Source organism: Crotalus tigris, unplaced genomic scaffold (assembly GCF_016545835.1).
Source record: "Crotalus tigris isolate CLP2741 ecotype Arizona unplaced genomic scaffold, ASM1654583v1 scf7180000018940.2059657, whole genome shotgun sequence".
Classification (NCBI taxonomy): domain Eukaryota; kingdom Metazoa; phylum Chordata; class Lepidosauria; order Squamata; family Viperidae; genus Crotalus; species Crotalus tigris.
In genome coordinates this window covers 537,748-553,032 of record NW_024097284.1, presented here as the reverse complement: position 1 = coordinate 553,032, position 15,285 = coordinate 537,748, and the positions used below count along the sequence as shown (strand labels likewise).

The 15,285-nt window shown below is 36.2% G+C and overlaps 1 protein-coding gene across 2 annotated transcripts; it reads left to right on the top strand.

The window, feature by feature from the left end:
• The first annotated feature begins 815 nt into the window (after positions 1-815).
• On the top strand, positions 816-14,729 carry LRRD1 (leucine rich repeats and death domain containing 1). 2 transcript variants are annotated; one of them, XM_039357679.1, is made up of 5 exons: positions 816-4,364; positions 4,857-5,055; positions 5,585-5,746; positions 8,434-8,554; positions 14,499-14,729. In XM_039357679.1, the coding sequence occupies exons 1-5, from the start codon at positions 2,373-2,375 to the stop codon at positions 14,677-14,679; spliced, it is 2,655 nt and encodes an 884-aa protein (XP_039213613.1). In that variant the 5' UTR covers positions 816-2,372; the 3' UTR covers positions 14,680-14,729. The 2 variants fall into 2 exon arrangements, with proteins under 2 accessions (XP_039213613.1, XP_039213612.1); XM_039357678.1 differs by lacking the exons at positions 8,434-8,554; positions 14,499-14,729 and having other exon boundaries at positions 816-1,940; positions 2,319-4,364; positions 5,585-7,384.
• The last annotated feature ends 556 nt before the right edge of the window (positions 14,730-15,285 follow it).

Below are 15,285 nucleotides of genomic sequence, written 5' to 3'. Positions count from 1 at the left end.
CGGCGTCGATCATCTTATACGCCGGAAATGACGTCATTTCCGGCGTATAAGATGACTTTCTAGGCATGCGACTCGGTGTCGATCATCTTATACGCCGGAAATAACGTCATTTCCGGCGTATAAGATGATCGACACCGAGTCGCATGCCTAGAAAGTCATCTTATACGCCGGAAATAAACGTAGTTTATAACGTTATTTCCGGCGTATAAGATGACTTTCTAGGCATGCGACTCGGTGTCGATCATCTTATAAGATGATCGACATCGGCGTATAAGATGATTGACACCGAGTCGCATGCCTAGAACGTCATCTTATACGACGGAAATAATAAATAAATAAATAAATGTTATGATTCGGCGTATAAGACGACCCCCGAGTTCGGAGGCTGTTTCATCGTTCTCAAAAGTCGTCTTATACGCCGGAATATACGGTATATAATAAAGGTAAAAAAGGATATCTTCAGTGTTATCTTCATTTTAGATGTCAAAAGGGTTTTGTGGCTCCCAGTGTTTTGTTTTCAGTGGTCATTACATTTAAATGTCTTGAATAAATAAAATAATGATGAAATACATATATCACAAAGTTTGGGAATAAAGTGACGGATGGCACCAAACTTTTTCACACAGTTAAGATATGGGGAAAAGACTGGAAATAAATTATTTGCATCGTATGTCCTGATGACAATTTTAAAGAAAACAAAAAAAAGGTTTGCATAAATTGAAGAATTATTTCCTATATTGTGATTGAGAGGTTATGTTGGGGGAGGGGGGCGATGACAACTTCCTCATTGGCTCAAAGGGGCAATTCGTTCAAAAAGGTTAAGAACTACTGCTCTAAGCAACTGTTTCTCAGGTGCAGCCCTTATAAGATAGAATTGTTGCTGATAGTCACAGGCCAGAGAATTGAAGACCATGTTTTTTAAAGTTCTTTATTAATTTACTTAAACAAAATTTATATTCCATGTTGTATTCGCAAACTAGCAATGATTCTTTTTTCCAGCTTTGCCCTCTCAAGAATTTAATTTCTTACCTAGTTTTATCTCTCTTTTTGAATGGCCCATATGACACGTTTCTACATCATATTCCAGATTGGACTGTCTTTACAAAACATTATATTGGTCATTGTGAATTTGATTTAAAAGCACATTCCCCATATTTAAAACATCAGTAATTAGAATGGATGTGTTACTCTTTTCATCCTAATCTCCAAAATTTAAACAGGAGTTTGAAGTTGGATAAAACTAGTACACAAGGATCCCCTTGTGGGATCTTCTTAGTTTATTAGTCATCTCCACCATGGAACAGAATACCAATAGAGTGAATACCAATAAAGTGAATCCAGAAGACTTTTTCCCAGGGGCCTGTATTTTTGTTTGTTAAACTGTTAAATAAAGATCTAATCATATGAGGCACTTTGATCAATATTGCACTGATGTGCTTTCTAAAGGAAAGAAGTTTATACATTCAAAAGATCACAAGATAATCTCAGAGCTAAAGAAAAAGACTGTCAATTACTTAAGAAGAACAGTTTGTGATAAACTCATAAGTTACAGAACTCAAATCCTACATCTAAACAGAATCTTTGACTTGGTGAGAAAAATAAGCCAATCAGAATTGCTTTAAATTGGAACTTCAATTTGAAAATCTCTTGGCAGTTGGAAATTCTATAAGGTGAGGTTTAAAAGAAGAACATGCCCTATTTGATATATATACTCTAACTTTTTAATATTAATGACAGAAATGGCAAATATTCTAGACATCACACTATATGTATGATCGCTACAGAGACCTTCAAATTCAATTTTAAAAAAATGCTTTGTAGTACTGTATATAGATAGTATCTGTGGCAGCTCTTTGTAGTAAAGAAAGAAATTGGTCTTTTAAAAGTTGTAGAAAGGTATAATATTTGTTTCCAAAGCACTGCAAAATCTTAATATCTAGGTATGAACAAGAATTGGCTTTATTTCAGAAGTATGTTTAGGTTTGCATTGCACAGCTGCAGCCATAAATGAAATAAAGGGTAAACCTTTTCTGAATAAGATCATACAGTTTTACCATAAGTTTTATTGTTCTTAAAATAAACTGGTGATATTAGAATTCTCTTACCTGTTATCTTTTTACAAATTAATTTTAAAAGATACATTATTTAAAATGTAAGCATGATGGTTCTAAGCAGTTACAAACAGCTAAAATTCAATCAGTTACGACTACTAAGTAATATTTTTGCTTGATTACTATTTCACTAATTTTGTCTGAATCCTGTTTTTTATATCATGCCATTATATTATGATTTTCTTTCTTTTTTATTTTTTAATAAAGGCTGGAATAAGCAGTAACAACTGACACTGCTTTTTTTCAAAGAAGAACACATAAATGAAGATGGAGTCAATGAAAGAGGTTGAAAATGGCAGCATGCAATCTCTTAAAGAACATGATGTAACTGAAAGTTCTTCAAATCAAGTGCTGAAAGAAAATCAGCAAGAACCCACCAATGCTAATGAAAGTGAAACTATCTCACAAGCATTGGAAATGTCAGAAATATCATCAAGCAGTTTGCCCAAGGAAAAGGCAAGTGAATTTCAGGAGACTGAAACTGAAACAGAAGCAAAAAGTTCTATAGGTCCTTTACAAGATGCAGAAAATGAAAAATGCAGTTTATATTCTGCAGAGAAAGTAGAATCACTAAAAAAAGTTCCAGTAGATTGGACAGTCGATACAAAACACGTTGAACTTCTGGCATATCTATATGCTGAAGGATTAGCTGAAATTCCACAATATTTTTTTGAAGTTCAAGCTAAAAAAAGTTTACTGCTTTCCGTAGAAAATGCTACAGTATGTCAAAAGCTATCCAAAGAATCAGTATTTGAAATGATGCTTGATGAATTTACAGTTCAGTTACATACAAGAGGGCTCATTGAAGTTCCTTCCAGGATTTTTGACACAAAGAAGTTGAAGTTTTTGAATTTAAACAATAATGAAATAAAGACCCTACCAAAAGAGATAAGTTTGTTGAAAAACCTGGAAATACTATCTATGGAAGGAAATCAGTTAACTTCATTACCTCCTGAAATTTGTCTTCTTAAAAAACTTAGAACTTTGAATCTGAGTTATAATCAAATATCATCATTGCCACAAAATTTTTTTGAACTATCAAGACTCAGATGTCTTTTACTCAGTCATAACAATATTGAAAAAATCAACTTTGCTTTAGAAAAACTTGAAAGGCTAGAAATGTTAGAGCTCAGTGGAAATAATGTGACCCTCCCAGAATCTATATCTACCATGAACAAATTAAATACACTCCTTTTAAATTCCTGTAACATTTCAATATTTCCAAAAATGGTCTGTTACATTCCAAATCTAAATAAGCTTAGTTTGTCAGAAAATCAGATTCAAAGTTTGCCAAAAGAAATCAAAGAACTCAAAAGTTTAAAAGACTTTTCATTAAGTAACAACAAGCTTACATTTTTGCCTGTGCAGCTTTTTCATTTGGTACATATTGAAAAACTGAAGCTGGATAATAACCAGTTAGAAAGTCTTTCAGATAAAGTGGAAAACCTTGAAAAGCTTTGTGACCTTAATCTTGCTAAAAATCTATTAAAAATAATTCCTGACAGTCTTTGCAATTGTATAATGATAGAATGCCTCAATCTTAATGACAACCAATTAAGAGAGATTCCTTCCACTCTATACAGATTAAAATATCTAAAGGAATTGTACCTAAACAGAAACCAACTGATCTTGTTAGATGAAAAAATAGCATACATGAAAGAACTCTTAATTTTAGAAATATCAGGAAATGTATTAATGTACATTCCTGTTGAAATAAAAAGTTGTACTGAAATCATTAAAATTGACTTAAGTTATAATAAATTGGCTGCGTTTCCACTTGGATTGTGTGCACTAGCTGCTCTTAGTCACTTAAATCTCAGTGGAAATTATATTTCAGAAATAACTATTGACATTTCATTTATTAAAAATCTGCAGCATCTAAATTTCAGTAAAAACAAGTTGCCATCATTTTCCATACACCTTTGTACTCTTTCTAGACTGAGCTATTTAGATCTAAGTAACAATGAAATAAGCACTGTTCCAACAAGTGTGCACCAAATGCAATGTCTTCAGATTCTGCTATTATACCATAACAAATTCGTTTTGTTTCCCAAAGAATTGTGTGTTCTAAGTTATTTAAAAGTTCTTGATCTTTCTGAAAACAAAATACAGTTCATTCCTGAAGATATTAAGGAACTATCAAAGCTAAAAGTCTTAAATCTATCAGACAACCAGTTTGCATCGTTTCCAAATGAAATATGCCAACTTTTATCATTACAGAAGTTAACTCTGAGTCAGAAAAATGGATTAAGGGTAAGCTACTTAAAATTATGACTCTTCATGCTGGCTGGGGAATTCTGAGAGTTGAAGTTCATACATCTTAAAGTTGCCAGGTTTTAAAAACATGACTAATGTTCTGGCATGCTAAGCCCAATAGCGCAATCAAGATTGATGACTTTTTCACCATTTTAAAATTACACCTTATGTTTCAGAGATCTTCTAAGCTCTTACCTCCTCAAATTGAATCCTCCTTAAATTATATATGTACTCTGACTTCTAGAAATCTGAAGCAACTCCTAAAGACCAGAGAGCACCAAGTCTCTGCAGTCAAACCTGAGTTGTATATATTTTTTTCTACTGGGAATATTTTAAAAATGCTTATTTGGATCATTATCCTTGTTTCATTTTGTTTTGTTTTGTTGTGCAGCACTTCTTTTAGCAGAATCTACTCAACATTTTCTTATGTGGGTTTGTAACAAAACGATCCTTTGGTATAAAAATATTTTTAATGGCTTTTATTTTCAGTTAAAATCACTGACAGAAGAGATATCAAAGCTGACATCTCTTAAAGAGCTGGATATTTCTCACAATGAATTACAAGAAATACCTGAAAGTATAGGGGACATACAAAGCTTGGTCACTTTGATAGCAAACAACAATTGTTTAACAGAACTTCCCTCAAGTTTTGCATCACTCTGTAATTTGCAGCATCTGAATCTGAGAGGTAAGCAGTTTTGTATTCATTATCATAGAAAATGATACTCAGGTGTGAAAATAGATTGGCCCTAATTTGGTGAGAATACGGAGAATCAAGTTGTGATATGCAGGTCAGATGTAGCAAGTATACAAAAATGAGTATAAACAAGTACAAACTTGTATTTAGCTGCAATAGAAAGCCAACAAATATTATTTTGACAATGCTTGGATAACTGGAGAGGTGTGTACTTAAATAAAGGGTAATATGGGTGTATAGGGTTTTTATTACATAATAGAAATATTTATAATTATTTGTCAGCTTATAAATGAAATGGAGTCAATTGCAACATGATAAAAATGAATTAAAATAAAAATTTTAAAAATCAAATGACTGATGTAGTATAACAACCCACTATTTTTGCACAATTATGCCAATTTAACCATTTGTTCCTTAATATTAATATTCCTATGATTGAAACCTCCTCAAAATGGCAATTACGTAATAGAATAAAAATACAGCCCTTTGTATTTATTTGTTTGTTTGTTTGTTTTACTAGAAAACAAGCTTGTATACTTGCCTAGTGATATGCACCTTCTTCTGCAACTAAAGAATATAGATTTTGATGAAAATACTCTCATCAGGCCTCCTCTGGAAGTCTGTAAAGGGAAACAGCTGCTCCCCATCATACATTACTTAGAAAATGCTGATCAAAGAGATGGTAAGTTTAGATTAAATTTCCCAGTATCAGTAGACTTCCTACTATGCCTCTTTCTTTGGGCTTCTGAGTTTTCCTATCTACCATGGGATAGAGAGGTAGGGAGCCTCCCTTGTTTCTTGATTGCTCTGATCACATGGATTAAGCCACATGAGTTAGAAGAAATTTGCTGACTTTATAGTATTAATAGATAATAGATATTGTTCAAAGATATTCTAGTTATGAGCCTCCTCAATAAGATGTAGCAGCAAATTATGAGTATCTGCAGATTAAGTATTTGCTGAACATAAAGACATAGCTTGCTGTACCAACATAAGTCACCTTAATTTACACTCTGAGGAATCCTCCTTGATACTCTTTTAATGGATCAGTTGCTTGCACTAAACTCTTTTCCATCTCATTTTGGACACCAAATATGGCAGAAATCTTTGTAAATGGAGAGGGAACTGACCTAGAAATTACAGAAAGCAAATGCTGGATTCTTCAAAGATGTAGAGAATCTGTTGAAGCTTTATTCCTCCTAATCTTTTGAACATTCAGAAAGAAAAATTGAAACCAAAACAGACTAGTCCAAATTGAGATCCTAAGGTAACATTCAAAATAAAATGTCTAAGCAAAGAGATAAACTTACAGAGCAGCAGTTTGAAGTTTCTATTCTCCTGTTTTTGCGCCAACAGTCTTAATAAACCTTTCAACCTTCTTGAATAATCTCTGACCCCTTCCTTCTTCTAGAAAGCTTTCCAAGTTGAAGAACCAATTCTCTTGCTTGGTATCTGATATCAGATACATATCTGATAAATTAATCCAAGAGATGTTTTCTCTATTGACTTCTGTCATCTGCTGTCTTCCTCAGCCTTCTTTTCTAATCCCTTAGTCCTGCATAAAAACAGCCTTTATGAATCATAGGCATAGGGACTTATATTCTGTTGCTGTGGTTTATTTAAAAGGTTGCATTTTCCCTCCCACATAAAATGCATCCCCAAAGAACGTCCTCAATTACTTTCTATTCTACTAGAGCCTAAATTACATTAAACATAAATTTGTTCATTGCAAGTACCTAGAGTAGCATATAGGTCTAATAATCTCAAAATTCAGCCCAATGTTTTTTGGGCCTTTTCCAGGACTCATGCTTGTTATTTGGTCCTACCCACCCTATCCTAAATTCCCCATTGTTTCTTCACTTCTACATTTTACATTTATCAGAAGATGAGTGGATGGCCCCAGAAAACAAACATCAATATCTATTACAAAGTAGGAAAATCAATTCCATTTAAAATGTTTTTCTAAGCAGACACTATACTATAGTCTATCAACAGATACTATAGTCTATCAATAGCCTGAAATCAAACAAAATGATACTATAAATCAGGGCTTTTTTTGGTCATAGAATGCACTGGAATGGAGTTCTGGCACTTTTTTTTCCGACAGATTTTCCAGAGTTGTGTTCTTTTCCTATTGTTTCCCTTCCTACCCTCATTTGTTTTTGAAAATGCCCCGCTGGCAGTATGATGAGAGTGGGGTCCCCTCCAGCACTGTCTGCCTCCTCTAGGAGGAGCCATGAGGCGCCGGAGCACCACAGCCAGAGTGTGGCTTGATTGGCTGGGTCGGACCATGTGGTGTAGAAGCTGATGGTGGTGGTGGGAGACACATAAACATGGAGGCGATCTTTCACAAGAGGATGAGTGAGCCTTTTGCCTTCCCTTACAGAAGGTTAAAAAGAGGCGAAACAAGAGGAAAGAAAGGCGGCTGGGGTGGAAGCTTGCCCGACAGCGAAACTTTGCTGTTTCAGTTCTTTGGGTAGTTCAAAGTCTGGGATATCTATGAAAATCTCTTTTTAGTCTTTTATACTTTATATTCAAACTGCAGAGGGGAAAAATAAGAATAAAGCCAATGTCTTGTGATTTGGAGGTATTATTATTAATAATAATATATATTATGTATTGGTCAGATGTAAAGGTAGACCTACAGTATAAGGTTTAATCAACTGGGTTTAACTTAAAGGTAAATTAAAAGTAATCTGTTGACTGACAAAGTTTCAACTTTAATTTGTTTCAAGTCAATATCCATATTAAACTACTCATGTAAATTTTTCCACCTTGTTTGACAACTTCTTAAAAATAATTCAATCTTTTACAAGCAACCAAATTTTGTTTTATTGGGCCAATTTCATTCCACATAGAAAGCTGACATTTCCATTCATTAAACTAAATGGGTATGCCAGTGGTAAATGTCCCAAAAGATTAATAAAATGCCTTCTTGTAATTTAAAGCCACAGAGTGCATGGTAACAGTAGTATTAACTTACCTTGAACAAAATCCTAGTCTTTTAGATACACTAAAAATTAAAGGTTTTTTTTTTCAACTACAAAGGTAAACTTTGTAGGGTAGGCAAGGCAGGTTGTATGACATGTGTGAGTTCCGGCACTTTTTTTTTTTTTTTTTAAAAAAAAAGCACCTACAAATTAATAATTGCCTCTACACTCCATTCTGGCTATATTAATACATCCACAATTACATATCTAGTTATGGATACAGTCTCAAATCCTACACTCTTTTCAGTTCAGATACATATTGAATTGTGATCTTGATTTACTCTTATTAGAGCCACATTTCCCAGAATTGTGTTTATAGGCTAAATAATTTGCAATATCAAATTGCTATTTTCTAATATTTATAATGTGTTTATTTTAGAAAATGTCCTGGAGAAAATATTCAAAACCATTAGTAAAAATATTCCTCTTGATCATTTGGATCATTTTTGCAGAAAAATGCAACTTGACAACAATACAATTGTAGATATCGAAAATAATAGGTTAGTGATATTTAATGATCAATATTTAATGAGATATTCTATCTTGTTTTGTATGGGTTGATTGTGGTTTCCCTTTTTGTAAGCCACCCAGGATCCCATTGTCTGAGTTGAGTGGCCATATAAACACTTACATAAATAAATACAATGTCTTTTCCCTTTTAATCAGTATTTTTGTTATTGTTTCATTGGTACATTTTTTAATTTACCTTTTAATATTTCCTTCTCTGGGCTAACTTCCCTCAATCCCTGCTTTATGCTTTAAGTATGAGAATGTATGACATACTTATTGGCACAACATTAAAACTGATCTGGTCAGGGAAACTTAGTAAACAAGCTTTTAAACTGTTAAGCAAAAAAATAAGACATTAATGGGGGCAGCAGAAAAGGATCCCTTCAGTGGCTCCAAAAAGGGGAGCTTGCAACCCATAAAGTTCTAAAAGTCACGGCAAAAAATTTGTTAGATGGAAAAGAAATTTATAGTGTCCAATATTCTGTGCCAATCATTTTCAAATGTTGGATGTCACTTTTAGCTTCCAGTCAGGTTTGCACATTCCTTCCAAAATTCTTCACAGCCATGTTTTTCCTCAGTACATGGCTGCCCGTTTTCAGGGGTTGTTTCCTGCCTTAGGTCTTAGTTCAGTGCATCCAGGTTTATAATGTCAAATTAAGGTTAGCCAGTATGCCAGGCTATTAAATTTTTTTCTTAAATTGCACACAGTGAGCTCTAGGAATCCCAATCTGAGCCCAACAGTGCAAAATATTCAGGGCTGAGGTCTGGGATCTCTTTCCTGTTGCTTCCTTAGTCAGGGCATAAGAATTACAAATCAACTGAGGGGGCCTAGTTCCCTCCCCCTTGGAATCTGTTGGAAGTTGTTCCTACAAAGCTTTGGTGCAATAGAGCAAAAATCAGTCTGGGGAACTTTACTAAAGGTAGGTGGAGGGGATAGACTCAATGTGATTCTGAATGTGTATGTGCAGCTATTTCTACAAAACAGGCAATACAAACATTCTGGATAAATTTTCCCTCCCACCAGATAGAAGTCCAAGGTGTTCAGTACTTGTTGTACCAACTATTCCCAAATGCCATTTCTCCATTAATATTCAACTGGCTTGTTACCATTCAAATGTGGCAAGAAAGAAAAGTTTACAATGAGTTTCCACCCTCCCCCCACAGTCTAATTATCTCTTCTGAGGCTTCACATGGGGACCAGTGGCTCCAGGACTCCTTCCTTCTGCAGCTCTCACAGGCATCTGGGGGAATGGTAGGACTTGGGAAGATGTTCCACTCAGATTGCACGGTGGCTTTTTAATGGATGGCTGGATTCAAAACCCAATTCCATGGCTCAAATGGATGGAGGCAGCATCTGGGTCTGTGTGTTCTGCTTTCAAAGGTTTGGGGGAGGATTGCAGGGCTGAAAGATACAAGAACAAGGTCTCCCCAGCTTTCTGGGTGGACTCTCCCAGGAGCGGCAAACAAAAGGTATGGAGAACAAAGGTCAAGAAAAGAATTGGAAGGGTGGTAGCTTGCAGGCAGTTTAAAAAGGCATCAATATTGCAGAGGTCAAAGAAACAGGCAGGCAAACAAATGGGGACAATCACAGATTGAGGACAAGAAAAACCTGGATTCTGGTAAGAGAACAACAAAATGAAATGTTTCACTTTTGAACTTGAACATTTGCAATATATTAAGGACAAGAACTTGCAACTTGAGAGGAAAAAAAATGCTAGGCAGTTTGAGAATGCTGAAAACTCCAAATAATTTTAAAAGCCTAATATTTTAAGGTATGCAATTTTCCAGAGGCAGGAGAACATTTATTCTAAAATAGACCACATTGTTTTAGAGATTGAAAAATGCTTATGTTTCAGGAAAGCTTCATAGTAGTTTCACCAATAAGTGATAGGATAAGAAAAGTAACTTAAGAAAATTATTTCCCCACACAAGCAGACTTGAGCTTCAAAAGGCTCTTGTAGATGGACACACATTTTTCAGGAAAAGGATAGATAGATAAACCCATTTAGAACACAAACTCATTTACAACACATTGTAGAATGATTTTCCAAAACTTGGGGCAGGACCCAGCAGGCAGACATCTCCTCCTCCCTCCAAAGAGAAAATATCTTGGCAAATACCAGAAGGACCCAATACAAACTAGTCTGACTCACAAACACTTAACACACACTGGCTATAAGGAATGCACACACTGGCTAACAGCAATTAGGATTTACAGGATTAGAATAAAACAGCAAAGGTACACAACAATAAAGTAATTTAACACTGGATTCCCCCTGAATAAAATTAACACCTTTTAGACAGAATTGAGAAGGAAATTAACCCAACAACAGACACTGATTCAAAAAATCAGAAATGACAATTTTGGATACCATGAAATGGTATTCCAATGAAACAATGTACAAAAGAAATCGTTTGCATTCATCAAAGAAAGGGACTGAGTTACTTGGCAATAAACTCACAGATTTTCTGGAGGAATATTTAAACTAAACAAGGGACAGTGAGTTAATTGATACGGAACATCCCTGTCCCCAGCAATCAAAAATTACAGGGTTAGCAGTGTAAGTAACATAGATGTGTGTATGGACAAGAATATCAATTTTGCTATCAAGCAAAATCAAGCTTTTAATAGCGTCACACAAAGTGCACTACCGCATAGGTGTCAGTCATAAAGAATGAGGGCAAATATGATATAGTTGTTATTGTAGAAACATGGTGGGATAAAACCCACAAATGGAACACTCAGCTAGAGGGATTTCAATTGTTTAAAAGAAACAGACCAAATAAAAGAGGAGGCAGAGTTTCTCTCTATATAAGAAATAATTACATATCTACAGAAATAGGGCACAACAATGATGAAAAATGTCTTGAATGCATTTGGGTTAATATAAAAGGGGAAATAGATGAACTTTCTACTAGTCATCTAACTACGGTGCATAGGAAGCACATGACAATAGAACACAGTCAAACTAGAGTCTTGGACTTTAAGACAGCTAATTTCAATAAACTTAAAGAGGGCTTGGGAGGGATTCCATGGATGAGAATCTTCAAGGGGAAACAAGAAGCTTGGGAAAAATTTTTTTTTTTTTTTTAAAAATACCCCAGTCCAGCACAATACCAACAAAGAAGAAAAATAATAGCTCTCACAAGAAACCAGCATGGCTGCATAAAGAACTCTCTGATAAATTGAAAGATAAGAGGGACAAGTATAAAAAGTGGAAAGAGGGGCACATAACTAAAGCAGAATATTAGCAAATAGTACGAGCCTGCAAAGATGAGGTAAAGAAAGTTAAGGCTCAAAATGAACTAAGGCTTGTGACCAAAGTCAAAAAAATAAAAAAGCAAACAGTCCAACTTATCAAAAACAGTACCATAAAAATAGATTAGAAACACAACTTGATAGGCAAGAAAATGGTAAGTGAGCACTTATCCAGCCCAGAAGAGTTCAAATCACCAGGACCAGATGGATTACAGCCCAAGGTTCTCAAGGAACTGGCAGATGTGATCTCAGAACCACTGAACTATATTTTTTCAAAGATCCTGGAGCACTAGGGAACTACCAGAGGACTGGAAAAGAGCTGATGTAGTTCCTCTCTTCAAAAAAATAAAAAAAATAAAAAAATAAAAATAGATTTAGGAAACAACAGACCTATCAGCCTGACCTCAATACCTGGAAAGATCCTGGAAAATATAATCAGCGAGCATCTAGAGGCAAACAAAGTCATTACTAAAAGCCAACATGGGTTTGTTAAACAGATTATGCTAGACAAATCTTACTGCATTCTTTGGCCCAGTTACAAAATTAGTGGACTAGAGAAATGCTGTGGATATAATTTTGTTGGACTTCAGTAAGGCATTTGATAAAGTTTGTATAGAGTTTCCTGCCTGAGCAGGGAGTTGGACTAGATGACCTCTAAGGTCCCTTCCAACTTTATTATATATTATTAAATGCAAGAGTGAAATCTTTCTAGCAGATGAACTTAAAACATTCCCTCCTGCTAACTTTGAGAAGTTCTTAAGAGTACACAGAGATAAAGAGGAAAACAAATAAATAAACACATTTTTCTTCACTCTGTTTGTTGGCCAGACAAACAGAGTGAAGTATTTCCTTTTTGTTGCTTATTTTAAGCAAAATTTCTAGCAGAATTTAAAATTCTTTTCTCTTTGAATTTGAAACAGCTAATAGTCACATTTACCTCACACACAAAGACTTTGACAAACATATATACACAAAGACAAGGAAAACAGAAAAGGAAACAGAAGTCGTAGTTTTACACATCCTAGTCATTCCCACCATAAATTTCAGATAACTCAAGTTAGGGAAGGCACACATTTTAAACATACCATGTGGTTGCATAGAGAGAGAGAGAGAAAGAAAGAAAGAGAATCACTATTTCTTGTTTTCCCTTTATTTAGCCAAATTAGTTTCCCAGTTTCATCCTTCAGCAAAGCCCACTCATTACAATTTTCCTAGCTCGTTTCCAGGACAGGCACCTGCCTCTCGTCCCAAGCTTCGAGCAAATCTCTAATTGGTGTCCTAATTTCAATCCTCGAACTGCGGCTACCCTTCCGATGTGGGATCCAAACTTGCTCAGTCGGGTTTCTTTCTCCTTAGTAGCACTTCCCAGACGCTCTTAGCAATAACAAACCTGCCGCCCCACCTCAGTTTTTGGGCACTAAAAAATTGCCCAGGAAAGACTCCAGCCCCTACACAGAGTAAGTGGCCCTTCCAGTTTAGGGACCCCCTTGGTTTTGCGGACCTCAAAAATACGTTGTCCAAGGAGGACCTGTGCACAGGTACCCTTCCTCCGTTCATACACCGCCTATCAGTTTTACAGACTTAGAAGTCTGTTGAGGACCTATGCTTTGTGCACTAGTACGGGCCCCTCATATAGATGGGCTTTGCTCTCATTCCATTTCATTTTCACACAGCCTCTCCCTTTTCCTTAAGAAAAGGTCCTACACTCTGACCAAACCCCCATGCTTTCCAGGTTCTGCCAATTAAACAGATCTTTTCTGTGGCTAGGAAAAACCAGGAGTAAAATCCAACTGTGATTGGGAAAATCTCACTCATTCATACACACAGACATACATACACACATTTTCTTTGTTCCTCTAGGCTTTAAACTTAAAATTTAGAGGTACTCACCTTCACCTTCTTTCCAAAGCAGCCCTTGAGCTCAAACACAAAACTCCCTTTACTACTCTGGCTCCACGTGGGCAAGGCCTGGGAAAACCATCTGCAGACACAAGGGGTCTGCTGCCTGCAAGATGAGGCTTACCAGTTTCAGTCCATTGGAGAGGTTAGCTTGGAGTCCCATTTCTGGGGTGCCAAATTGTTAGAAGTAAGTCTTCATCCTGGTACATCCAAGCTGGGAATAAATAAACAACATGGTGACTGCTTTGGGAAGATGGATAGTTTATTGAAAAAGCAGAAGAGCAGAGGAGAGAAGGGCTGAGCACATGGGCAAGGGGTTTTTATACCCTCTCTAGCCTTTTGTTTGGAAGTTTCCTGTTCCTGTGGCATGAACTTTGAGGCTATTTTCTGTGTCACGTATTCTGACCTGAGCCTAGGTGTGCCTATCTGGTATACTTGATGGTAAATGGGTTAGTCCTATTATGTCCCAAAAGTCATATACTGCTTCCCTGGAGCTGGGCTAATGACTCCTAGAGTTTGGGTGGGGTATGCAGATTTTTTCTTTGTCTTCTTAAGTTCTCTGGCTTCAACTTTCTGATGGTTTTACATCTGCATTTGTATAGGGCTGGCTCCTGCTTGGGGCAAAGAAATTTGGGGCCAGGTTTGGTTTCTGCTTTTAAAAATCCTTTTGAGGAAAAATATATATTTTTCTGCCCTTTTAATATTTCCTTTTCTGGGCTAACTTCCCTCATTATCAATAATGGGAAGATCAAATATTTTTCTATTTGTATTTTTAGGTCTCTTACATTAGAAGAAAAAGTTGTTGAAGCCTTGAATTCCTGGAAAACAGCAAATCAAAATTTGTCTCCAAATGCTATGGTAGACCACATGATCAGAATATTGATTATATCTGGCCTCCATTACCTGTCCAACAAAATCAAAGCTTTAAAGCTGTGTTCAAGATCGGTAAAGTTTTGAAAAAACTTGTATTTCCAATTCAACAACTTGGGCATATCTTGAAACTAAATACATTTATCAGCATTCAATACCTCGTTGATTTAGTGTGCTCTTCATGGGATTGCCCTTGAAGACCGCATTGGAAACTACAACTCTCCCTTTCCCCTCAGCATGGTTGGCTCAGGAATTCTGGGAGTTGACGTCCACAAGTCATAAAAGAGCCAAGGTTGCCTACCCCTGTCCCAGGCAATCTTGCGGACCCTGCTCAAACAACGCTGATGTACTTGATGTATCCTGGGTGGAAGGGAGGCAACTGCCAATCATCTTTTCAGCCATCCTCACCACTCTCTGCACCGTCTTCCTGTCTGAAGCAAGGGTGCTTCTAAGGGTAGATCTCTCCTAAATAAGTGAATACAGAGAGAGAGAGAGATTCATAACGAGAGAGGTTAGTTTCCACGCCCCCCATACCACCACGCCATCCCCTCCCAGTCCGCAGCCAGTTCAGAGCCAGCCTCATCGTTGCCCGTAGTCTATATATAACTACCAGGAGAAAAATATCATCCCCCACCCGTTCTCCCGCTCATCCAGTCCTCGCGAGGTCGCCGATTGGCTGCTGTGCGCCCTTCG